We start from the raw sequence: 25170 nt of genomic DNA on the forward strand, positions 1-25170 counted from the left end.
AAGCAATTTTGGCCCCAACACTGATCACTGGGGGACAGATACCACATATCATTTCCAAACATTTTGATTTAAATTAACCCAAATCTACAAACTGTTTTCTTTCTTGTAAATAACTTCTAAATCAATTCAAGGCTGTATCCAATTTACTAATCAATATATCATGGTTTATAATATCAAATGCTTTTGTAGATTGACGAACAGTCCTATTGAATGTTTCTTCTTATCAATGGATTCAGTAATTTCTTCAGTAATTTCTGTTAAAGCTAGTACAGTTGGGTGTTTAGTTCTAAATCCATACTGACTATCAGAAAGTAATTTATGTTTTTCTATTAATTAATTTAATCTATTATTGAAAAGTTTTTCAAGAATTTTGGAGAATTGTGGTAGAAGGCAGACGGGCCTGTAATTTGTGAACTTGTATTTGTTCCCACTCCCCAGCTGTATAGATCGGAATCATTTTTGCAGTTTTCATTTTGTTTGGAAATTGCCCTATTTGAAATGGAAAGTTGGCGATGTACTTAAGTGGTTTAGAAATGTCCATAATTACCCTTTTCACTGTTTTCATATCAAGTTGATCACAATCAGTAGATGTTTTATCGTTACATTTATTAACAATATTAATTTCTTCTTTTTCTTCAACAGGGCTGAGAAACATTGAACTTAAATGTTGGTGTTAGTATTGTTTGCTGTATCAGGGTCAGGATTTTTTCCCACATTTACAAAAAATCTGTTGAACTTGTCTACAACATCAACTATATTGCTGATGTGTGTGTAATTTTCTGTAAAATAGGGTGGATAGTTGTTCTGTCTGGTGCCATTCCTTATCACATCATTTAATATATTCCAAATACCTTCAATGTTGTTCCTATTATTTTCTAGTAATTTAGTATATTATTCTCTTTTACATATTCTCATATACTAGTCAATTTTTTTTTTTTTATAATTCTTATATTTGCTTTCTGCTTCGTTAGTTCTGTATTTCAGACATTCCCTATATAAAGTATTTTTTCTTTTTGCAGTCATTTATTAAAACCTTTGTTATCCATTGATTATCATTGTGTTACTGTTTTTATTTTGTACTGTTTAATTAGACATTTAGCATCATATCAAAAATTCACAAGCTCTATATATTTTTCTTTGTATACTATATTCCAGTCCTGATTCAGCAAATCATTTTTAAAAGCCTCAATGGCTTCCTCAGTCCTAACTCGTCTGGAGTGTGTTTTATTATCTTGATTATTTTTTGTGTATTTGCAGTGATGTATTGTAAATATAGGCAAGTGGACACTAATGTCATTTATCAAGACTTCACTCTTGGTATCCATGACTCTAAATGACAGCATTATGTTAAATGGCCGCGAGATGGCAGTTCACACTCCAGTTCAATAGGTGGCGGTAATGTACGATTTTTCTTGCCAACCGCTAAAAGAAAGTAGAAGAAAAAGTTGAAGAAGAATCAATCGACACAGGAGCGAAGTAGGAGGAACCCGTTTCACGAAATTTTCCTGAATTTGTATTGTATTGTAGTGGCAAAAACTCAACTCGGGACGTCCATTATCACTCGCCTGGACAAAAACATGATTTGTTGAATTATCGTTTCTGCTTAAAGTCGTCTTGGTGCACGTTGATATTTCACGGCCCACCTTAGCTTAGCTTACTAGCTGATAACAATAAAGACGCGTTTGTGATCAACACATCGCTCAAGTGTGAGCGTAAAGTGTTGTGATTGTCGTATGATAATGTACTCAAGAAGGACAGCAGAGTATGAGGAAAACGAGCGACAATCTCAACTACCGGACCCCATTAGCAGGATGCAGCCAAGAATTGTGCTTCAGCAAGCAGGTTGGGTCACTTCTTAAGTTCTTACACTCATTTGTTTAGGAAATACTTTGTATTTTGAAAAGCATTCATATGTTGTCTGTTATTAGTCTAAACACACGAGGTCAAAAGTGTTGGTACCCTTTTGTTAATGTAAGACCCACAGTGGTCACAGAAATTACTTGAATCTGGCAAAAGTAAAAAATATAAATAAATAATGAAAATGAACTAATAAAAATAGACATGGTTCTTGAATTGTGGTTAATAGAATTATTACTTTTTTTTTTAAATACCCTCATGTAAACATGCGTCGGAGAAAGAACTGTCAAAGACGTATGCAAGATGAACAAATCATTACTGTAATAATAGTGTATATGCCACAAAGAAGAGGGGACCAACGGCAAAAAAAGAAAAAAAAACTTACTGTGTTTCCGGATACTTTTGTGACATAGGTATGAGCATTATAGGGTCATTACATGCAGGGGTTTTCCTTGTTCAAATTGAGGCAGAGCTGGTACTACCAATACTGGTATTGGTGCTGATACCTGTCTCATTTTAAGGTATCAGTAATCGTTGCGCTGGCCGATAGCAGCATCAGTCGTTCTCCTGCGGCCGTTTTACGATCAAGAACTAGAAATTATAGGAAGAGAAAGTTGCTATTAATTTCATGCAATTTTAAGGGGGAAAAAAATTGGGATATATAAGTCTTCCTTTAAAATAATCTGTTATATTGGAAAAATAGGCTTTAATTAACAAAGACATACGGTTTTTTATTATTATTAGAGTACTGAGGGCAAATCCCAAAATCTGACTGAGCTGTTGTGAGGTGTAAGCCAATACAACTAAAAAAAAAACATGCAATGAGTTTTCCTTGCCACAGGCCACCATGTTCACATTCTTCAAATGTTATAGGTCACAGGAGGTCACATTGCAGTACTTCTTCCCCCATGCATGCACACTTCTAATTCACACGTCATACACAGCCTTTCACAGTAGCTTGAGGAAGCAGCCAACCAGAAACCAGCATGAAACCTGCCCACCAATCAGAAACGCGCCCCGGTGCTTGACTGGAAGGACAACGTGATATGCAACATGGGTGTTGATTATCGCGATATTTAACATGTCTCTAAAATTATATTTTCATTATCTAGTATCAAAATAAATAAGCTTTAAATGATCTGATCTAAACAATTGTAATTGATGCTAAATTTACGAGGTTGCAAATATTAAATTTTTAAACAAGTGTTACCATAAACTTACGAGGACACAAAAAAAAGCCACACAAAAAAAACATTTACTCCTAATCAGTTATTTGATCCATGCATAACCATGGGTAAGTGACAACCATGTAATTCCCAAGTGCTTTAACCTGACTGATATTCTGTGAATTAAAAATTCACAGTCGCACAGTGCTCAAACTGAACTCAGTTTTACATATTTTCAATATTAGTTCAATAATTGTAAACAGCATCTCAAAATGTAAGTTTAAACATTTATGTTTTTCTGTTATTCAAAATAAAATATTAGAAAACAAAGGTGGCAGCACGGTAGCTGACTGGTTAGCACACCTTCCTCCCAGTGCAGAGGACATGAGATCGAGTCTGGGTCTACTCCGGTTTCCTCCCACATTTCAAAGACATGCATGTCAAGGTAATTGAACACTCCAAATTGTCCATAGGTGTGATTGTTAGTGTGGATGGTTGTTCGTCTCTGTGTGCCCTGCGATTGGCAACCAGTTCAGGGTGTACCCCGCCTACTGCCCGTAGCCAGCTGGGATAGGCTCCAGCGCCCCCCACGACCCTTGTGAGGACAAGCAGTTGAGAAAATGGATGGATGGATCAAAACGTGCACTCACACAGGGCAGATGTGGCTACTTACTTACTAGCTTACTGCCACCACAGTGTGAATGTGTGAGTGCATGAATAATGTATCCATTCCATTGTAAAGCGTGTTTGAGTGTCTAGAAAAGTGCTATATAAATCTGATGCATTATTATTATTAAAACAAAGGTTTTCTGAATTATTTAAAATAAAATATTAGAAAACAAAGTGCCCAAGCATGAGTGTTTTTCTCTATATTTAAATTAAACAAAAATAATATCCTGTATTTAAATTTAATAATGTGCAAAAAAAAAAAGAAGCATATCATACCTTCTACGATATTACCTGTAAAATTTTGGGGGTGATAAAAATTGTAAATATTGCGAAATATACGTGATGACGTAATGCGTAACATCATACGTCTTCGTGTTTATTTGGACGTACATGCGTCGCTCGCTGCTGTATAAAAAAGCAATGTCGGAGCGTGTGAGGTTGTGCGCTGCAGCCAGTTCTGTCAGCAAAGTAGGAGTGAGCTTCGTCGTGCGGAGGCTGTTTGGTTACAAGAGGTCAGATATGATGCAAAAAATGTTTGCAAATTGTGCAGGACAACTTTTGCCGTTAAAGTTAAGAGGATGAGCAGGCACGCAAGGAGGACATGGAAAGAAACAGCTCGTGTTGTTTTGCGTCAACAAAAGTTAATTACTGGAGCACTCTTGATTAGACGCACTCCTTATGAAAAAAACAGACGGTGGTTGGATAATACTGAAGCGGTCGCGTATTGTTTGGCCAAGATAAACAATCCGCGGTGGTTATTTTACCATGACCGGTAACTCGCCACCTAGTTGACGTGACTTTATTATGCTAACCGACCGCTAAGCTAACATGCTCTTGACGAGACGGCATGCCCCTTGCTGTTGCGCAGCGGCGTAAACATGCACATTTGCGTTGTTCATACCCGCTAGTAATGTCTACAAGCAATCACTGCATTTTCTCGCTCATCTTATTGACCAATCAGAGATATTCACGGCAAAATAACGCTTGCAGGAGGGTTGCCGGTTATGGCAGAATAACCACTGCCTAAACAATTGCAGGGGAAACATTTTTCAACAATACACTTGCCTGCGATGTACAGAGCATGACGCCACAGACTGGCTGCTACCATATCATTTTATTATTTGTTTGCCTCTACAACACAAGGATCAACCACACAGGAGAAAATAATGGACTTTCTTCACTCATGCAATTTGCCACTGACTTCTGAAGGTTTGTGTTCTCTTTGTATTTGCTCAGTAAATGGGCTTTATGGGCTTTTAGCAGTTATGTTACAATTAGACCTCGCAGGGTAAACACTACCTGGCCTGGTTTTATTTCCATTTCATTCCATTACAGTTGCTATATTTGCACACTGTTTCGCTTGTGGAAAAAAGGTAGCCTAAATATTGTGCTGCAATAAAAGTAATATTATTCCAAAGCACCAATCACAAATCTATTGTTCAGTAATTATTACCAATATCGTCACCGCAAATTTCTTTTAAATATCGTGATATAATTTTTAGGCCATATCACCCACCCTAATGTATAATAATTCTTGAAATCAAAGTGCTTAGGATGTAACTTTTCTCCTTTTCAACGTTACATTAACCATGGAAAACTACACTGCATAACAAAATTACTCAAGTTTTTTTTGCCAGGAAGACCAGCATGTTCTCGTTGTCTGGTTTGAAACAAGTACGCTGTCATGTAACCACATAGCCCAAGGCACTAAAAAGCCTCTGGGAGGGTGAGCTGTTGGCAGGTATGCAGAGGTACTTTCTGGCAAGTGTGGAAAGTTGAGTTGATTGAGCTGCCACCAAGAGACAGGATTCTCTTCAGCATCTATAGTGGGAAGATACCATGTAGCAGTTAAGCTCAGCCTCTACAGAATGTTATGGTGCTGGGGCTGGAGATATTTTGCAGTAACTGGCAAAGGATTTTCTGGCCTTCTTTTGGATGGCGTCTGTTGGCTCCATGCTATCATCTTTATTGCCTGGGTTTTGTGCAAATACAAACACAAAAAATGTTGTACCGTATTTTCACGACCATAAGGCGCACAGCACTATTGGGCGCAGGCACGGTTAAACATACGCTAGCTCAAAACAAATGGTAGTATGTTATTATGCTAAAACATATGCTAGTGCTAGCACATGTTTTTAAAAAGGCAGCAAGCAAAACAAAACTGAGTACGGTTGAAGTAACAATGTAAGCAGTGAGTTCAGTTGTACTTGTAGGGCTAGGTGATAAATTGTTTTTTTTTTTTAACTAATTCGAGTGTTTTGTTGTGGACGATTAAAACAATTATAACATCACATTTTTTTCCCCCTTTCGTTGCGCCGCGCCCGCGGCTTTCGCCCCCATGGGCTTCCGTAGCTTTAGCTCTGCAAGTTGTGTCCTCACACACTCCATACGGGAGGAACTCGACAACAGCAAACAAACTCCCGCTAAACACAACAACAGTGTTCCATGTTACCGTGGAGGAGTCATTAACACAGGGAAGCACGTATGACAAGAAAGGGGCACAATAATAGCGATCACCAAAGCGGACATGTTGCACCTTGCTAATAAGACTCGATTTCACCACTTGCTGAAAACGGAAGCAGGGTATGTGCAACTCATGCTACCTAGCCGCAAGTATATTGCTCAAGTTGCCCCACGCCATTTGTTTAGGCAGTGGTTATTTTGCCGTGACTGGCAACTCAAATGCTAGCAATAGTTTTGCTCTTAACGGCTCCAATATTGGTCAATCGCCGGAGCGATGAATCTTTAGCCTGCTGTAAATTGGATCTTTTATCCTGATTGCTTATAGACATTTACAAGCTTATGTCGCTTGTGGTCGCAACATGTACGCTATCTCACACTTAACGGTATGAAAGACAAGCTTACTTTCACTCGCTGTGTCCGTGACACTTGTCAGCCTCTGCGTCATCTGCGACATAAAATCCTTATGAAATGTAGTATAGCGGGCTGGTAATGCTGATAACAGCCTATTTTTAGTGACAAAACAAATTGAAAAGTGAAAGGAGATCTATAGGATGGGGTGAACTTGGTGAAGCGGACTAATCACGGTAAAATAGCCGATTTACAGCATTCCAAGTCTTTCTTACTCCGGGGACTGGCCAATCAAATCACGCTAAAAGGAAATTTGCCAGTCATGGCAAAACAGCCACCTCAATTTACATTACAGTACTTGTACTTGTAAAATCAGCAGACAGTTGGAGGGGATGACAAGCTCAGACCTCGGTTCCTACATTAAAGCCAAAATGTGATGTTTACTTGTGTCATATTGAGGGACACAAATAGCATTGTTTAGCTTTTAAAACAAAGTTGACAAAAAAGAGTTTTACTTTTCTACTTTATCAACACAGATTTACATTTTCAGAAGTATTTGATTCAAGGTAGAAGTTTTGCACATTGATTCCAAGAGAATATGGTTACTTTTGTTAACTGATAAAATAAAAGCAAAACTTTTTAAGTTCTTGGTTTATGTAAAAAAGAAAAAATAATTAAAACAATTTAAATAATGATAATAATAAAAATATAAAATCGGGAAAAAATCGTAAATCCAAATTTTTGTTAAAAAATCTTTATTTTTATGCAAAATCGCCCAGCCCTACTTGAAGTATATAACAATGTACTCGCGTTGCTTTTGATCAATCCTAATCCAAATCCTGATGATCTTCCGTATCCGAAACAAACAACTGGGCAAGTTCTCCATCAAACACGCCAGGCTCCGTCTCGTTGTCCTGTCCGCTGAAATAATTACCGGCCTTTGCGTTTGCCCAAGCATTCACGATCCATTGACAAATTGTGGCGTAACTTCGCACGGTGCTGCATCCCAGTCTTGGTAAAGCTGTGTTCGCCAGCTTCCCGGAATGATCGCAAGCTCCGCGTTCATTTGCCGAACTTTATTTTTCACATTGGCTGAGAGATGTGCAAGAGTGCCTGGATGCAGACCTCCACTGCGAGGTTGGTTCAACTGTCGGGACGCCTCAACTGCCAGGGCAGGAAATACATGGTGCTCATTTCAAAATAAACTCACGTAGGAACTTCCGGTTTTCGTGCTAATGCAGTTTTTAACATTGAGTTTTACGGGATTTTTTAACGTAATAATTTTCACATTTGTACATGATAATGTTCACGTTTTTACATAAGATTCACATTTTAACAGATAATTTTTTAGGTTTTTCATGTTAATTTTCATGATTTAACGTAATAATTGTTAAAACGTAATAGCTTTCATGTAATATGAGCTCTTTTCCTCCTGTATTGTTTTGTATTTTTAATTCTTAACTTCCATAAATTCCACGTTATTTTCATGACAAAATAAAATCGTGTAGGAACTTGCAATAGAATTGTACCAATGTAGTTCCTATGCTGACACTAAATTTAATTTGACTGTATAGCAACACTTTTCCCCAACATATTAAAAAATCTTGTACTATTTTGTAATTGTATTATTTACTGCCATAGATTTCATTTCTGGTTTTATGTCTATGCTAAGCATTATGCTGCTGGAACACCCAAATACAAACTAAATACTGTAATACCACTACTACCTACACTCTGTACCATCACTTGCCTTCGATGTGGACAGCATGGGTTCGCTTCCCCACCCGGGAGACCATGTTTATATGTGTGCGTGTTTGTGTGAGTGAGTGTATATAAAGTGTGTACTATAAACAAAAAAACAAAATAAACAACTACTACGTACACTCTCGAGATCGACATTGTAGTCCAAATGAATTAAGGGCTCAATGTGAAAACAACATGTTCAAAGACTTACATTTATTTATTAATCTGTACAGCAATATATAAAATATTTATTTTCATCATCTATCGTCTGACAAAAGATCAACAGGTCCTGAATGTTTTAGAATTTGAATTTGAAGACCTCCAGGGTAAATTCTTTTTTTTTTGCTCATCTATATGTTCTTTCGACAGTCTTTTATATTACTCAGTGGCCTCAGCCTGTTCCTCCTCCTTTGGGCAGGTCCACTCTAGCAGAGAAGAGTTTGCGATTTCTGCCATCATGCAGAACACCCAAATTCAACCGAGTCCTATAGAAAAGCGAGTGAGAGAGTCCTGTACCGTAACTGCTGAACCATTTGGTCAATAGATGATGTAAAAAGTAGGGATGCTCCAATCCACTTTTTTCCATTACCGATTCGATACCGATACTTTGGGTTCAGTATCTGCCGATACCGATCCTAACGGCGGTACATGTATTTCGTTACTTCCCAAGCCTGTCTATATGTATACTCTACAAGTTTTTTGAAGATTTCAGCTGATGGTGGATAGAAATTATCTTGGGGCTGTGGTGGTGCACTGGTGCTGGTTTCCTCTGTTCTGAACGCATCCCGGTTTGGTAGAAATAAATGCCATTTGCTTACGTTTTTGTGGACACATGACATCCTTAGTTTCGCACAAGGGCAATGCCATGTGTTTGCTATGGAATTATAAGTTACAAATACCCGACCAAGGCAACTGTAATAATGTAACGCTGGCTTATGGACTGAAAAACAAAAGAGCTTTGAGTTTTTTTCAAATGCCACCTCCACACACAAAGGGGACATGTGCTGCCTGTGCATTTATTTTGCCTTTTAATACAGGTTAAAAAAATATGGGATAATTCTGGCCGAAATTAATCATGCTTACCTTACCTTACAGAGAAGAAAGCAAAATAATGAAAAACATCCGACACTTTAACCCAGACGTCCACAATCCATTCACATACCGTGGCATGCCTTGTCCATCCGGGGCTGCCTCCCAGTTTGTTTTGATTGAGTGTGTTCGCCTTCTCTCATTGATCGCTCCCATGCTTCTCGCAACTTTACTTTCAATGCCCAGTTTCAATGACCCGTTGTAGTTCCTTCGTTAATCCACACGGAATGATGGCAAGACCCAACTTCGTTTTCTTGCTTCTTCCCCTTCCGAACCATGGATTAATTGATGTGGAATTATTTCACGACTGCTCTATTCCCATGTACAACCGCGTAACTGATAGCTTGCAGTTTAAATTGTGCTTCGTAAGCATGTCTCTTAGCTGATGCCATTTTCCGGAGTTTTTTAGCCAAACCGACAATGCAAATACCGGCAGTATTTTGTTATCCGTTCCTGCTCGGTCTCGGCCGGTGTTCAAATCGTCTCTGCGGATAGCGCCCGGCGGCTGCACGTCGCCAAAAAGGTGGGGTCCAAACGGGGTAGACGAAATTAAGTACAGGAGACAGGAGATCACACTACAATTTGGCGTTTTATTTTCTCTTTTTATTCATTTTCTCGTTCCATCTCCACATTTGAGTACATACAGCTGCAACTCTCTTCTGCCTTCTCCCCTCCGTCCGCCGCTGTACCTTAATACAAGCCAGTAGCCAACTAGCAACAAGCGTGAACCAGCCCATCAATCAGAAACACGCGTTGGCATAGCAAAATTTGCCCCAAGGGTTGTCTTGAAGGAAAATGTCTCCGGAACTTCGTGTGCACACAAGAATATTTAAAGACTTTTAAGTGTGCCTTATAGTCTTGAAAACAGTAAATTTTCAAGAAAACTTCTTGGGCGGCGGCCAGTTTACTTGGGCGGCCTGCCCAAGTATTAACATGGTGTGGGAATGGCTGCTCTGTATGTGTTTGGCCAAGTTTTTCTTCCAACAAGTAATTGTACAGAGTGGAAATTTTACCATTATAAGTTTAGATTGTGGACCGTCAGTCTCTTGGGCAGTATGAACAATTGAAGAAGAAACCATAACAGAGGACATGTGTGTGTCTTCAGAGGCTTGGACTGTAGGTGCTTGAATGGACTCAGCAGCATTTTGTTGCACAAGAGCAGTCAGGGCTGAAGATGATGTTATTGTGGCTTTTTGCAGACTTGTTTCAGGCCTTGCAGTGGCCGAGGCGGATGCTTTTTTGTGTGCGGAACAAGTCTTCACGTGTCCTTCCATGTCTGACTTTCTAATAATTGTCTTGTCACACATAGGTCAATGAAAATGTCCCCCATCTCTGCATTTAAAATTGCAGCTGCAGATCTTATAAATAAATAAAGAAAATGTTTAGATTATAAATTTTAGAAATGATTAAAAAAAAACATGTCAAAATTGTATGCATGTTATTGCATCTTTAATCTGAAATGTATTACCTTCAAATGTAATGGCATTTTTTACATGCACATCTAAATGCCGCTGAAGCCTCGGCGGCAGGCTTTGTTTATAAATACCTTTGGGCAAAGGGGGCAGTGAAATAAACGGCAGCATGCTGTGCAGCGTTCTATTGTAGGTTTTCCAACGGATGGGAAAATTGAATGCTGCATCTGAAGAAAAAAATACATTTTGGGTTATGCGTTTCAATTAGAGTACAGGAGGAGGAGGAAGTGCTGGAAAACTCTCCACCAAGTTGACTCTTCCGTGCTCTCATGTCTGTCCTCAGTCAGGTCTGCCTTTCTTGTATATAAGCAATGTGTCGCGGGAAGTCCTCCCACACAGTCAGTCAGATTTTGGACCTTGGTCCACACACAAGGCGCACCTAACTATTAGGCGCACCGTCTATTTTTTTTTAGAAAATTTAAGACTTTAAAAAGCGCCTTATAGTTGTGAAAATATGGTAATTAAAATCTAGGGATATGTCTTTGTTTCTTTATCACAAATACAAATTTTCCTTGAGCACAATTCCTGTGCAGACAAACATCGGTTGGTTGTTTTAATTTTCGGGAGAGGGGGGGGGGGCTGGGGGCTGTACAGCCGCCATTAGCCTAACTGCGAGCATACAGTTGTTGTTGTTGTTTTTTACTGGGAGCGTACAGTAGTTACAATATTTACTAGTTATAATGTCCTCATTAGTCACAATATTGTGGACAGAGGTACATGCTCTTAAATGTCTCATTTTATTCAACTTTTCAACATACTAAAATAGTTCTCAAATGTGTAAAAGATCTTCTCTGACATGCATTCGTCAAAATTTACTTTGGATCTAATATTTTTGCTGTCCCTAAATCAGCCAAAAAACGCTCTGTTCAAAACAGCCTGTTTTAGGGGTGTGTCACTTTTATGTAAATAGCTGCACCATGCCACACTTAGGCCATACCCTTCTCTCTCGAAGGGCCAATGATTTCGGTCATGGTAGCCATGTGCTAATGTTGTGAATGGAAACGACTGGCCATGGGAGCAGAAGAAAAGAAAAATACAGACATTTCTTTTTACACATTTGAGAACTTCAGTGGAACCTCAGAGTTCGAATGTCTCAGAACTCGTACAAATCGGACTTCGGCCCAAAAATCGGAGTAAAAAATGCCTTGGAGTTTGACCTCATTCTTGAAATTTTAACACCCAAGTAAAGCCGAACGTACTTTGATCAGGTAGCCAAGTGAAGCGAGGCGATGCCGAATGCTCACGCTGCTCATTTCCAGTCAGAGCGGGTGAAGAGGAGGTGCTCTGTACGTTTGCAAGTGCATTTTGATTTTTCCACCACAATTTTCTTCGACCTGGGCTCAAGGAAAGACAGCAGTGCCAGTGGCAGCAAAGAAAAACGTACAGTGCTATGAACCATAGTGGATTTAGGAAGGAGATCATCGCGCCGACCGTGACTACTTCTTTAAATACTGACACAAGGACCCCCCTTAGCTGTGCAACAACGTGCCTGATGCTAAACAGCCCACAAGAACCCCTTAGTAGTTTAACAATATGGCCAAAATAAAATACACTAACTAAGCACAGAATTAAAGCATGCATTAACACAGCATTTTTCATCCACTGATACCAAAACGCCACAACAAAAAAGGTAAGGTATTTTTATTGTTTAAATACTGTACAGGCTATACATGTGTTTATTTATTTTTATTTTTTTAACATTAACTCTTTGACCGCCAAAAACGTTTAATAACGTTTAGTAAAATCCAAATGAGTGCCGTCAAATACGTTAAAAGACGTTCACTATTTTTTTTTTGGGTGGGGGGGAGGGTGGTGGAGGAAAGCCTTGGCAAGCTGTGCTGAAAGTATCAAGCAGGTCGAGTTAGTATAATGACTATTTTTGAGCACTAGATGGCAGCGATGACTCTCTTTGGACAAGATTGGGTAGGCGTCAGTAGAAGACGTGAGGCGGAGCTTGAGTGTTGAGGGGAGAATGGCTGAGGAAGCGAAAATGGCGACCGGTTGCAAGCAGCTCACGCTTGAGCATTTTTTTTCAAAGACGAAAAGCATCGACCAATGCTAAAGAGCACATTGATGATGATGATGGTGACTCCGAGGTTGACGCCGAAGTTGGAAGCGTTGACGCCGAAGTTGGAAGCGTTGACGCGGCGGCTTCGATCACGTCGTAAAGCCTCACCGGCTAGCGATGCTAACGGCGGAAAACGTGGTGCACAACCGAGCACTTCTGTACAGGCGGACGTTCAATCGGACGATGAAGAGTACCCCGAGCCCAATGCATATTCATCGGAGGAGTGGGTACATTCTGACCACGGAGAAGACACTGGTTCTGGACTACAATGCCACCATGAATGGAGTGGATAAGATGGATCAGAACATCTCTTACCACCCGGTATAGGAACTGAAGGATATGAGGAAGCCAGACGTAACACCAGATCACCGTATCATGATCCTGAGAGTACACTTGATGACAACATGACCAAACACACACTGCAGTATATACCTGCTACTCCCCGGAAAAAAAGGCCGGCAAGAAAGTGCACGCGAAGGGGCAATCGCAGTGAAACTAATCTGTGGTGCAAATCCTGCTGCGTCCCCTTGCACGCAGGGGAGTTTTACACAATATACCTAACAAAAAGAAAAACTGTGTAGTTGAAACATCCACACAATTGTAAATAGTACCACAGTTGCACACATTTGTAAATAGTTTGCCAAATTGTTTTGTCAAATTGTTACACTGTTGAATGTAAATAAACTTATTTTGCTATCAAAAAACACTTTTTCATTGTTGGTGGTAGTGTTTTACAGAAGTAAAGCACTGTTTAGGTGTTTGTGGCATCATTCATGGGAAAAAAAGGTGTCAAATTCACTAGAGTGCATGAAATAATATCGTTTCACTAAAAGCTTGATTTCTTCGTATTTTGGTCCAAAACAGAGCATTTGGGTGAAACTAACCTATTTTCTATTGTTGATTACTGAAAAACGGAATAAGGTAGAAACAAACTTTTTTCTGATGAAAGATGAGAGTTCAATCTTTCATTTGGTAGTATCTGTGTTTCCATAGTCCAAACACAAAATTTTCTGTGGACCTTGAAAGATCAGTGAAATGCTTAAATCAGCTGGCACCCACATATCCTCTTTTCTGAAAATGGTTCCTTTGAGGTGTCTTTAAAATGTAAACCAATTATTGAGGTAAATTAAACAAAATATCTGGGTGTTGTTTTGGATAAACATCAGAAATTTCAAAGTCACGTAAACTATGTTTGCAAAAAGGTTCAGTCAAATCTAAATGGCTTTCGCTTCATTCGAAAAGAGTTACCACAACAAGTTGCCTTGTTGTATATGTATGCAATGGTTTTGCATCCGTCATATTGCGTTACAGCATGGTCACAAACATTCACCTCCATTTTGAAGCCAATAAATTCTCTGTGTAAAAGGGCAATTAAGATTTATGATAGGAAACCAATGAGCTGGCACCTTTGCGAAATCATTCAAAAACACAAGCTTTTTACCTTTGAAAATGTTGTGAATTTTAGTATTTTTAAACTGTCTTTTAAATTTTTGTACATCTGTGTGTCACCCTTGTTATCTGGTCTCATGGTGAGGTGTCAAAGCTTCTGTAGACCGACCACTAGAGCCTCAATAAGTAGGGACCGTGAGCTCCCAAAGTTTAGGACAACTTTTGGACAGTCTCGCTTCTGCTTTCAGGGAACTAAACTATGGAATGCTCTCCCCGCTGAACTTAAATTGGAGATGAATAAAAGTGTCTTCAACAAAAAACTGAAACCGTGGCTGGTCTCTGAATTAGAGGGATTAGTTAGCACTATTAAATAACTGTACAGGAGATGTACTCTCGTGTAATATTATTGTATATTGTTCGAAATTGACTCATTTTAGGCTGTCTTTTACATCCGCCCAAGGGACTGCCAATGAAAATTAGCTTGACTTAGCTAACATTTACATTGTAAAATGTTGATTAATGTGCATTGTCCCTTTCAAATAAATTTAAATTCAATTAAATCCCAATATGATACATTTCCCAAAATTAATTGTACATACATGAGCACATACAGCATATACCCATACATACCTATGAGTACACACAGCATAATATGCATATTCCTGCATATACACTCATAGATTCTTTTTATATTTATTCCTGATTTATGTATTTTTGTAGCACAATATTTTTAAACTGGGTTCCCGCAGGGGGCTAAAAAAAAGTCTTAGAAAGTCTAAAATTCAGAAATGTAAATTTTAGGCCTTAAATGTCTTAAAAACACCCATATTTTAGTCCCAGGTCTAAAATTTTATTTACCCAAGTCTTAAATTCTTATATCCACTCTGTTCGTTCCGAGAACTGTCTGTAGAAGAAAAAATGTGCCTGTTGCGTTGGTTCTCCTGTCTGCGTGCGGGAAAACGTCCACACCACTAATCTGAATATATGACTGGATAGCCGATAGCCCATAACACGCCCGTGCCAGCCGTTGAAGCGACAGGGAAGCCATCTTCCTCCTCCCATCTTGCAAGCAGACTACTGTACTGTGGACTCTAGTCATGTAACTTTGACTCGAGTCATGAATTTGACGACTTAAGACTCGATTTGACAAAATGTTAAAACACTTGCAACTCGACTTGGACTTTACCATCAATGACTTGTGACTTCACTCGAACTTGAGCCCTTTGACAAACTTCAAAATAAAGCTGACCAAATAATACATTGACACCAATGCAACAGCCTTGGCGGATTTTACTTTGAAGTCTGCCTGCATGGTGGCGGGAATGCCAGCTTGACTTGCATTATCAACGTTTTTATTGAAATTACATATTTTCTAGTACCACCACTATCATAATGCCACCCCGAAAGTATATTAATTAGCAAATTTAGGACACGAAGAACACGCAAGTTAATTACGCCGTCATTGCACGATACGGTACTCGTCCCCGGCATTCGTGGCTATCGAGTGCCTGGCTTCCAAGTAGTTTGACAGCTGTTGCTTGGCTCGCTTGCTTTTCTTATTGTGGACCTATGCTACTTTGTAATCCACTCTCCCTGTTTAGACGAGGGGAATGTGCCTTAAATTGCACTTATAATTAAAAAATAAATAAATTGAACTTTGCCTTCGTTCATAATTATTTTATAAAACACTAGCCTAAATTATTATTTTTTTAAATCAAAATGTCCAATATGGCCCATGTATAAAATAATTATGTATTTTGCCTTATATTGCACTTAAAAGTGTGTTCCTAAATCCTAATGGCCATATTAGACATTTTGAGTTTATATATATATTTTAAAAATTTAAAGGGCAAAAGCATTATAAAATAAATTAAGACAAAGTTCTAGGGGTGTTAGAAAAAATTGATTCGGCAATATATTGCGATATTACAGCGCACAATTCTCGAATCGATTCAATATGCGGGCGAATCGATTTTTAAACATAATTTTTTAATGGACATATTCAACAAAACGTCTTACTTAGGGTTAGGATTTACACATTAAGCATGGAAGAATGTTATATTAATGTAACATTAAGCCTTAATATTTTATTTCAGTGCTGTTCAAACTTGAAACAGACTGCTGTAACCTGTTGTTTGTTAAATGCAGTGGCTCGGTTATAAGCCTGAATTTTCAGATAAATAAATACATGTTCATACAAATCTTACAGTGTACATGTACAAGTTCACTGATAAGTATTTTCTAATAATCTAAAAATCGTAATAATCAATTTATAGATTCGTATCGGGATTAATCGGTATCGAATCGTGACATATGAATCGAATTGCCAGGTACTAGGCAATTCACACCCCTACAAAATTCTAATTATCAGATTTTTTTTTTTTTGAAAAACAATCCGATCCGTGACTTTTGTGATCCGTTGCACCTCTAGTTGTTTGGGTACAAAAATTATGAGGTGGTCAACAAAACATGAATTGCAGTTTGTCCAAGATTAGATCACTGACAGAGAGGCAACTTCGTTCAACATCTGAAGTTGCACAAAGAACGGTAAGTAAGCTATTGTCAGTTGTTTATCGGCTAATTATTGTTGCCAGCTGCATAATTAACAAGACTGTAAACTAACTGGTAACACATGGCAATCTGTTGCATAAGGATGGGAATCGAAAACCGGTTCTTGTTGAGAACCGGCTCCTAGTGTTTCAATTCCTTGGCATAGTTTGCCGTTTTTACTAATGATTCCCTTATCGGTTCCGTGTGGGACGATGACGTCACCACGCGCGCGAGTTACGCGACATTTCTGCGCGCGCCGAGCAACAAACATGACGGCACGCTCGAAAGTTTGTTGACATCTTTCAAGAAAAGCTAACAACAGGCCAACTTGCAATGTTTGCAAATTGGATATTTCGTCTAATGGAGGGAACACTACCACTATGCAAACGCATTTGCACACGATGACTGTCTGTCGTGTTTTGGAGCACTCCAGAGTCCCGGTGGGATCAACCCAGCAGCAACGCCCACCAGCAATGCAAGCGTTCTTTCCTACTAACACTCCAGGTACTGATAGTAACTATATTAGCCCCAGTTTGCCTTTATTGTTGTATTTGACATGTCAAAGTCATTGCGCTCTTTTTAATTTAATTTTTAATTTTTATTTTGTATGTGTGTGTGTGTACTCATTAGTTCACCTAAAACCTATTAAAAATCCCATACTGTTCACCTAAACCGAATACTTCAGAATCCAGCTGGAGTCGTGAGGTTGTCAGGAGACCCGAGGAAAGATTAAAGAAAAGAAAGGAAAGTGAAATCCAGCACCGACCAGACATTACCTACTACCCACGGGTTACCAACCAGAGTCTTTCACCAACCCCAGAAACATCTAAATTCCAACAAATTAGGGAGACCTCAAGAGACCAAAGGAGAGACTGAGGAAAGGAAGGAAGGATAGATGAAGCAGAGTGAGATCCACAGGCATCCGCCTCAACCGATTCAACGACCAGAAGAAGAAGCAGATTGTGTTTGAATTTCGATATGCTGGTGTGGTGGATCTGGCATGCATGAACACCTCCACCAAAGAGGGGAGCCGTCGACCCCGGCCAGGACAGAGCAAGCAAAACCCCCCAGGGCACTCCAGGCCACGACAGCGCCAAGGGACAACCACCGGACCCCGCATGGGCCACCAGCCAGAGAGCAAACCCAGGAGCCAGGAACACCCCCAACACGGTCCGCGCCCCCAATCAAATGCAGCAGGACGGGGCACGGCAGGCCCGCCAGGCACCCCACCGGCCCACAGCCCTCGTTCCCCCCGCCACCCACCACAACCCAGCCCCAGCCGCCCCCAGCACCCCCCCTCCCAGCCACCCAATTACATTAATCATGTATATTTTATTGAACATGACCTGATCAAGGGCGGCACGGTGTCTGACTGGTTAGCACGTCCGCCTCTCAGTGCAGAGGACGTGAGATCGAGTCTGGGCTTCTGCCTTCCTAGGTGGAGTTTGCATGTTCTCCCCGTGCTTGCGTGGGTTTTCTCCGGGTGCTCCGGTTTCCTCCCACATTCCAAAGACATGCATGGCAGGCTAATTGAACACTCCAAATTGTCCATAAGTGTGATTGTGAGTGTGGATGGTTGTTCGTCTCTGTGTGCCTTGTGATTGGCTGGCTACCAGTTCAGGGTGTACCCCGCCTACTGCCCGAAACCAGCTGGGATAGGCTCCAGCGCCCCCCGCGACCCTTGTTGAGGACAAGCGGTTAAAAAAATGGATGGATGGATGGATGACCTGATCAGAACAATAAATAATAATTGAAATCAATTACAATACATAATAATAAATAAAGTGGGAAAAACGCTCTGGCAAATCACGACATTCACATTCCTGTGACGGTTTTTATGCTAAGGTTCCAGTGGTTCACAAATAAATAAAAACAAATTGACATAAGAGACACAGTCATAGTGCATAATTATGCATTTTGTGTTTTTATGTCCAATTTCTTACCTTACTTATTTTGGGAGGTATTTGTGTTCAGTCTTTCGCTTTTTTTTCATTTAATGTACAGTTTAATTACTTCCACATGCATGCACTCCGTAATGTAGCAGTAATGCACCAAAAGCGGTAAGAAAACAGAAGTCATGCATTACCGCCAGTGGCCTTCTTCATAGCCATAAGTATCTATGCTAAAGAAGGGAGCGGTAATGAACCAAAATAATTTGACAACCATCAAATGCAATTAGAAGAAGTAGTCGAAGTAAGTTATTGTGTAGTATGACTTATTTACTATTTAGAGCAGCAAGATGCACAGTAAGCCATTTAAAACTACTGCAAAAAGAAAAGCTTTTCCATAGTGCATCTGTCTAAACAGTGTGTTTGCATGCGTGTATTTTTTGAGAGGGAGACCCGTGATGCGATCCGCTTGCATTAAAATGCAGCCCATTTTTAAAGTTGTATAACAATCAGCAGCTCAGAGCAGCTCATGCTTGAGCTGTTTCTTTTCTTTGTAAGCACTGGGCTCCTTTTGGGGTACTCTGAATAACAGAAGGCACATTAATTTACCGGAAAAAGCCGTATTAAAAGTATCAATACATGGTTTTATGAATCGATATTGGGCTATGAAAGGCAATATCGATTTTATATTTTAAACCCAGTCCTAGACCTTTTGGTTATTAATAAACGCTAGTTCGCTGACTAAAGCCTCCGTATTCCATAAGAGACCTTATAAATATGTTAGCGTATTAAACAGAACATTGCGTTCCACACACGATGCTAATGCTAGCTTCCAGACATGACTATCACTAAGCTAGAAATGCTTTTAGGCATCAGCCACTATATGCTTCGTTTTTAAATGCTGCTTTACGACTGCCCTATCCGCGGATTGGTTGGTGGAAAAAACTAAACAAAGTGTGCATTCACAGTCGATACCATTCTGACATATCAATTAAGCTGAAACATGCTCAACGTAACACATGAGGCTGTGAAAGGTGAACCCCGTTATAGCGAGGGAACTAGTGTTGCACGGGATACCGGTACCAGTATCATACCTCGATGTTTTGCCGTCAAAAACGGCTTGGCATCAATTTTTCTTAGTATTGGTACTTAAAAAAATAAATACGAGACAGCCCGCCAACTCTGTTTTAAAGGCAGGTACACATACACGCATGGCCGCCTGTCTACCGATATGCGGAAAACGCCTTAAGTGAGCGACACGCCTCTTTTAGCGTGTGTGCGAGAGGGCACAGGAAGATGGCTTCATGCACTGAAGCGCTCGCTGGACGTGCACTCCTCGTTGAGAAGTATGATGCGCTAATTAAGGCTCGGGAGCGCGCAAGCAGAGTAGAAGCCACGCCACAGCATTGGTATTGCCTACGCATGTTTTCAATAAACACATGAAAAACACACGTGTGGTTTTAAATTTTCATTTTCATTAAAAAAAAAAAAATAATCAATCCGTGATCCGATCCGAACCGTGACTTTTGTGATCCGTTGCACCACTAGTATTAAGCATTTTGGGTGAAATGCGCCTGAAGTTTCTGACTCTGTTGCCAACACGGATTAGCCATGACGTTCCATTACCCATAATGCTTTTGTTTACGTCACAAATGACTGCAACTGCACATGTGTCATAGACATAGCATCAAGCCAGCGGGAGAAGCAGTTTTCGATAGAGTGCCAAATAAATAAATGACTTGTTGCCTATTAATATTAATTGTCAACAATTTTGATCATCGACGTCGTTGTGACTTTTCAACTAATATTCAACAAACCAAAAAACAGCCAAAAGAAAATAACCTTGTGCTGTGCAAGGACAAGAAATGTTGTCACTGCAATGCCATGAGAGCTTGTTCCATCCTTTATTCTTGTGTGTTGCAGACATCAGGGAAGATGTTCGCCCTGAGAAACAGGAGTTGGAGAACCCTCACATTAAAGAAGAAGAGGTGGATGAAGAGATCCCCCACTTGAAAGAAGTACAGGAGCAGTGGCCCCCTTACATTATAAACGAGGAGCAGCCAGAGCACCCTTACATGTTAGAGGAGGGAGAAGCGCCTCCCGACATCAAAGAGGAGGCGAATATCTACAAGTTGCCATTGACTGGAGTCCTTTTAAAGAGTGAATATGAAGGTCCAGGTGAGGTGAACAGAGGGGCGGGGCCTCCCAGCAGCAGCTCATGTCAACACATGGCAACAGAAGGTGATGGAGAGCACTGGGGAGGATCACAAGCAGACGGCCTCATCGCTCCACTATCAGATAGTGATGACATGTCGCCACACGGGCTTCCCAAAGGCGATGATGATAATGACGACGATATATGTGACATTGACTATATAAGTTCAAAATGTTCTTATTGTCGGAAAACATTTGCTTGTAAAAGCAATTTGAAACAACATATGAGAATACACACTGGTGAGAAACCTTTCATCTGCACAGATTGCGGCCAAAGATTCTCACGTAGGATAAGCTTAAAAACACACACAAGAACACACACTGGTGAGAAACCTTTTATCTGCTCAATTTGTAACCAAAGATTCTCTCAGAAGGGACACTTGCGAAGTCACACAAGATCCCACACTGGTGAGAAATCTTTCGCCTGCACAGATTGTGGCCAAAGATTCTCTCATAAGATAAGCTTAAAAACACACACAAGAACACACACTGGTGAGAAACCTTTTATCTGCTCAATTTGTGGTCAAAGATTCTCTCAGAAGGCAAGCTTAAAAACACACACAATAACCCACACTGGTGAGAAACCTTTCTCCTGCTCTGTTTGTGGCCAAAGATTCTCTCTGAAGGCAAGCTTAAAAACACACACAACAACCCACACTGGTGAGAAACATTTCACTTGCTCAGATTGCGGCCAAAGATTCTGTAGTAAGACAGACTTAAAAATACACACAAGAACACACACTGGTGAGAAACCGTTTGTCTGCTCAATTTGTGGCCACAGGTTCTCACGTAAGGCAAGCTTGAAAATACACACAAGAACACACACTGGCGAGAAACCTTTTGCCTGCTCTGTTTGTGGTCAAATGTTCTCAGAGAAGGGAAGCTTAAAAAAACACACAAGAACCCACACTGGTGAGAAACCATTCACCTGCACAGTTTGTGGCCAAAGATTTTCTCAGAAAGAGCACTTAAGAAGTCACAAAAGAACCCACACTGGTGAGCAACCTTTTGCCTGCACAGTTTGTGACCAAAGTTTCTCTCAGAAAGGACACTTAAAAATACACACAAGAACCCACAATGGGGAAAAACCTTTTGCCTGCACAGTTTGTGGCCACAGATTCTCTCAGAAGGGAAGTTTAAAAAGACACACAAGAACCCACACTGGTGAGAAACCTTTTGCCTGCACAGTTTGTGACCAAAGATTCTCTCAGAAGGGGCACTTAAGAAGTCACACAAGAATCCACACTGGTGAGAAACCTTTTGCCTGCTCAGTTTGTGACCAAAGATTCTCTCAGAAGGGGCACTTAAGAAGTCATACAAGAACCCAACACTGGTGAGCAACCTTCTGCCTGCACAGTTTGTGACTAAGGTTTCTCTCAGAAGGAACGCTTAAGAATGTACACAGGAATCCACACTGGTGAGAAACATTTTCCCTGCTCAGTTTGTGAGTAAAAGTTATCTGAGAAAGATAAAGACAGTGACGGCATGGCTCAGCGGTAGAGTGGCCGTCTCTCAACCGTGAGGTTGTGGGTTCAATCTTCAGCCCTTAAACAAGACACTGAACCCCGATTTGCTCCCAGTGGACCTGGCTGCGCCCTGCATTGCAGCAGCCGACCACTGGTGTATGAATGTGTTTGTGGATGGCTGAATGTGACGCTTTGTAAAGCGATTTGCACCATATGGTAATCACTACATAAAAAGCAGTCCATGTATAAGAGACACAAGTGTACTGTTGAGAAACGCAATCGTCAAATAGCATTGGATAAAATAAAATTGAAAAAATGTTTAGTATCTCAAGGTATTCACAATGATAACCGCTTGGAAAACCAACATTTCTTTATTCTAAGTAGTATGTACCATGTTTATGTTTTTATATTAGTCTTTGTATCTTCTAAAAGCATCCTGTGGACAATTGTTTAGAGGTAGCACTGGTGCTGAAATACTTAAAGCAATGTATGTGCTTTGATGTCCATATGCAATAAATTCATGACTGATTAGATCAAGGGTGGGTACACTCGGTCCACGCGGGCCAAAGTCCTGCAGGTTTTGGATGTTTCCCTTCTCCAACACAGCTGATATATGATCAGCTCATCAGCAAGCTCTGCATAAGCCTGATAACGATCCTGTTGATTGGAATCAGCTTGTGTTGGAAGAGGGGAAACCTCCAAAACTTGCAGGGACCGAGTGTGCCCACCCCTGGATTAGAAGGACTGTGAAGAAACTTTGGATTTTGATGTGAAGGTGATAAAGTGTAAATGTAATTCTGAATAAAATCAAATAATCAAAGAGTGAGTCTTTGTCAATGAAAATAGATTGGATATGTTGACTTGGAAGGTCCTTTTTGAATTAAGTTATTGAGTGTATTTATCCGAAATTCCTTTTGTTGTTTTTATTTTCATGTTTTTTTTTTATTAACATATTCTTATCTTTCTTAATATTATTTTTTATTTGAAGCACCTCTCAGGACGCTCAAGGTCCCTGTACAAAACTTTAAAAACACAACCAAATAAAACTCAATAAAACAAGGTAAAAAGAGATGATTTAGCTACCAATGGGTGGAATACGAGCAGGTAAATTTTAATAATACATGTATAAGGCGATTACAATCTACTAAAGTAATAGGGGAATATATGGATGACTTTGGCCTCGTCGACACCTGGAGACTTAAAAACCCAAATAAGGAATTTACCTTCTTTTCCGCTGTGCACCGGTCTTTTTCAATAATTAATTTTTTTCTTACAAATAACTCTATTTCTGATAAAACTGTTACAAAAATACATCCTATTATTATTAGCGACCATGCAACAGTCTCCCTTTCCCTACAAGTTGATTATACCTTTAAACCACCACCGACATGGCGTTTTAACATCTCACTGCTAAACGACGCAGAATTTGACAAAATTATAAGAAAAGAGTGGGCAGACTTTTTGGAAATAAATGACTCTCCAGACCTATCTCCATCTCTTCTCTGGGAAGCTGGGAAAGCAGTAATTAGAGGTAAAATTATATCATATTCATCTTATAAAAAGAAACAGGATCAAAAATTAGAAAAAGACTTGGAAGATAACATTAAACAACTGACGGATGAGTACGCAATAAACCCAAATAACCAAATATGGACTGACTTACAAAACACAAAAATACATTTAGACGATATGCTAACTAAAAAGACAGAGTTTATAATACAACAATTGAGATACAACAACTTTGAATATAATAACAAATCAGGTAAATTTCTTGCAAACCAACTTCAACGCAATCGGGAAAAATCGCTTATAACTGCTATTAAAGGGACAACTGGTGAATGTACACAATCACCAGAAGAAATTAATCAAATTTTTTCTAACTATTATCACAACCTATACTCAGAAACTAATAAGCCTAACCCTGAGCATATTGAGGCATTCCTCAGTAGCTTAAATATACCTGGGTAGATGACAAGCATCAGAATGATGGGAAACGCTCAGGTAGATGACAAGCATCAGAATGATGGGAAACGCTCACGAGATGCTGTGACTATCGCGAGACCTACAGCGAGACCAGAAACCCTAACATGGCGGCGTCCTGCTGCTAAGATAGAACTAGCTCTATTATACTAAACTAATCCAAATTTAACCATCATATATCTTGCATTTTCTCTTCTCTCTTTTTCATCCGGCAGATCTGAAATACCACCCAACGTGGAGGACCTTGAACGTTTCATCGACGGATATTTTTACAGCTGCGCGATGGAGGATCCTGCCGTCGAGAAACCATCAAAGAAACCCTCTTCGAAGAAGAGGAAAAACGATTCAGCGACGGACACGGACGACCTAACCACCACCACTACGGACGTTTCGGTCAGTGTGCTGGAGTCCATAAATAAAAAACTTGACGTCCTCGGCCTCATCCTCGAGGACGTCAAAGAATTAAAAGTAAGTATGGAATTTATCAGTCAGCAGGTAAGTGTCCTTAAACAGGAAAATGCCGAGTTACATTCTACACTCACGACTGTTTCAGCCGAGCTGGAAACTATGAAAAAAGAAAATAAAACGCTAAAAGAAACAGTTTTAGATGTACAATCCCGTAGTATGCGGGAGAATTTAATATTCTCAGGTATATCTGAGAATACCTCTGATAACCCAGAGGTTGAGATAAAAAAAATTATGACGAATTCATTAAAAATTCCTCAGGAGACGGTAAATAACATCTCTTTTGACCGGGTACATCGGCTTGGAGCCCGTAGAGGCAACAAACCCCGTCCTATTATTGCA

At 39.9% G+C, this 25170-nt stretch overlaps 1 protein-coding gene and 1 pseudogene across 2 annotated transcripts; one reads left to right on the plus strand and one right to left on the minus strand.

Moving 5' to 3' along the window:
* Positions 1–1450: 1450 nt before the first annotated feature.
* LOC147155510 (uncharacterized) lies at positions 1451–23726 on the plus strand (annotated as a pseudogene). The gene is made up of 2 exons (XR_015091945.1): positions 1451–1842; positions 20627–23726. The product of XR_015091945.1 is annotated as an uncharacterized LOC147155510 (transcript).
* Positions 6560–11253, minus strand: LOC147155511 (tRNA (guanine(27)-N(2))-dimethyltransferase-like). The gene is given in 4 exon segments (XM_086065876.1): positions 6560–6600; positions 10588–10698; positions 10801–10855; positions 10858–11253. Coding segments are annotated over 4 exon segments (342 nt in total). The 5' UTR covers positions 10993–11253.
* Positions 23727–25170: the final 1444 nt, after the last annotated feature.

The sequence above is a fragment of the Leptonotus elevatus genome, chromosome 21, assembly GCF_054856555.1.
Source record: "Leptonotus elevatus isolate MCC_2025b chromosome 21, RoL_Lele_1.0, whole genome shotgun sequence".
In the NCBI taxonomy this organism is placed as follows: Eukaryota; Metazoa; Chordata; class Actinopteri; order Syngnathiformes; family Syngnathidae; genus Leptonotus; species Leptonotus elevatus.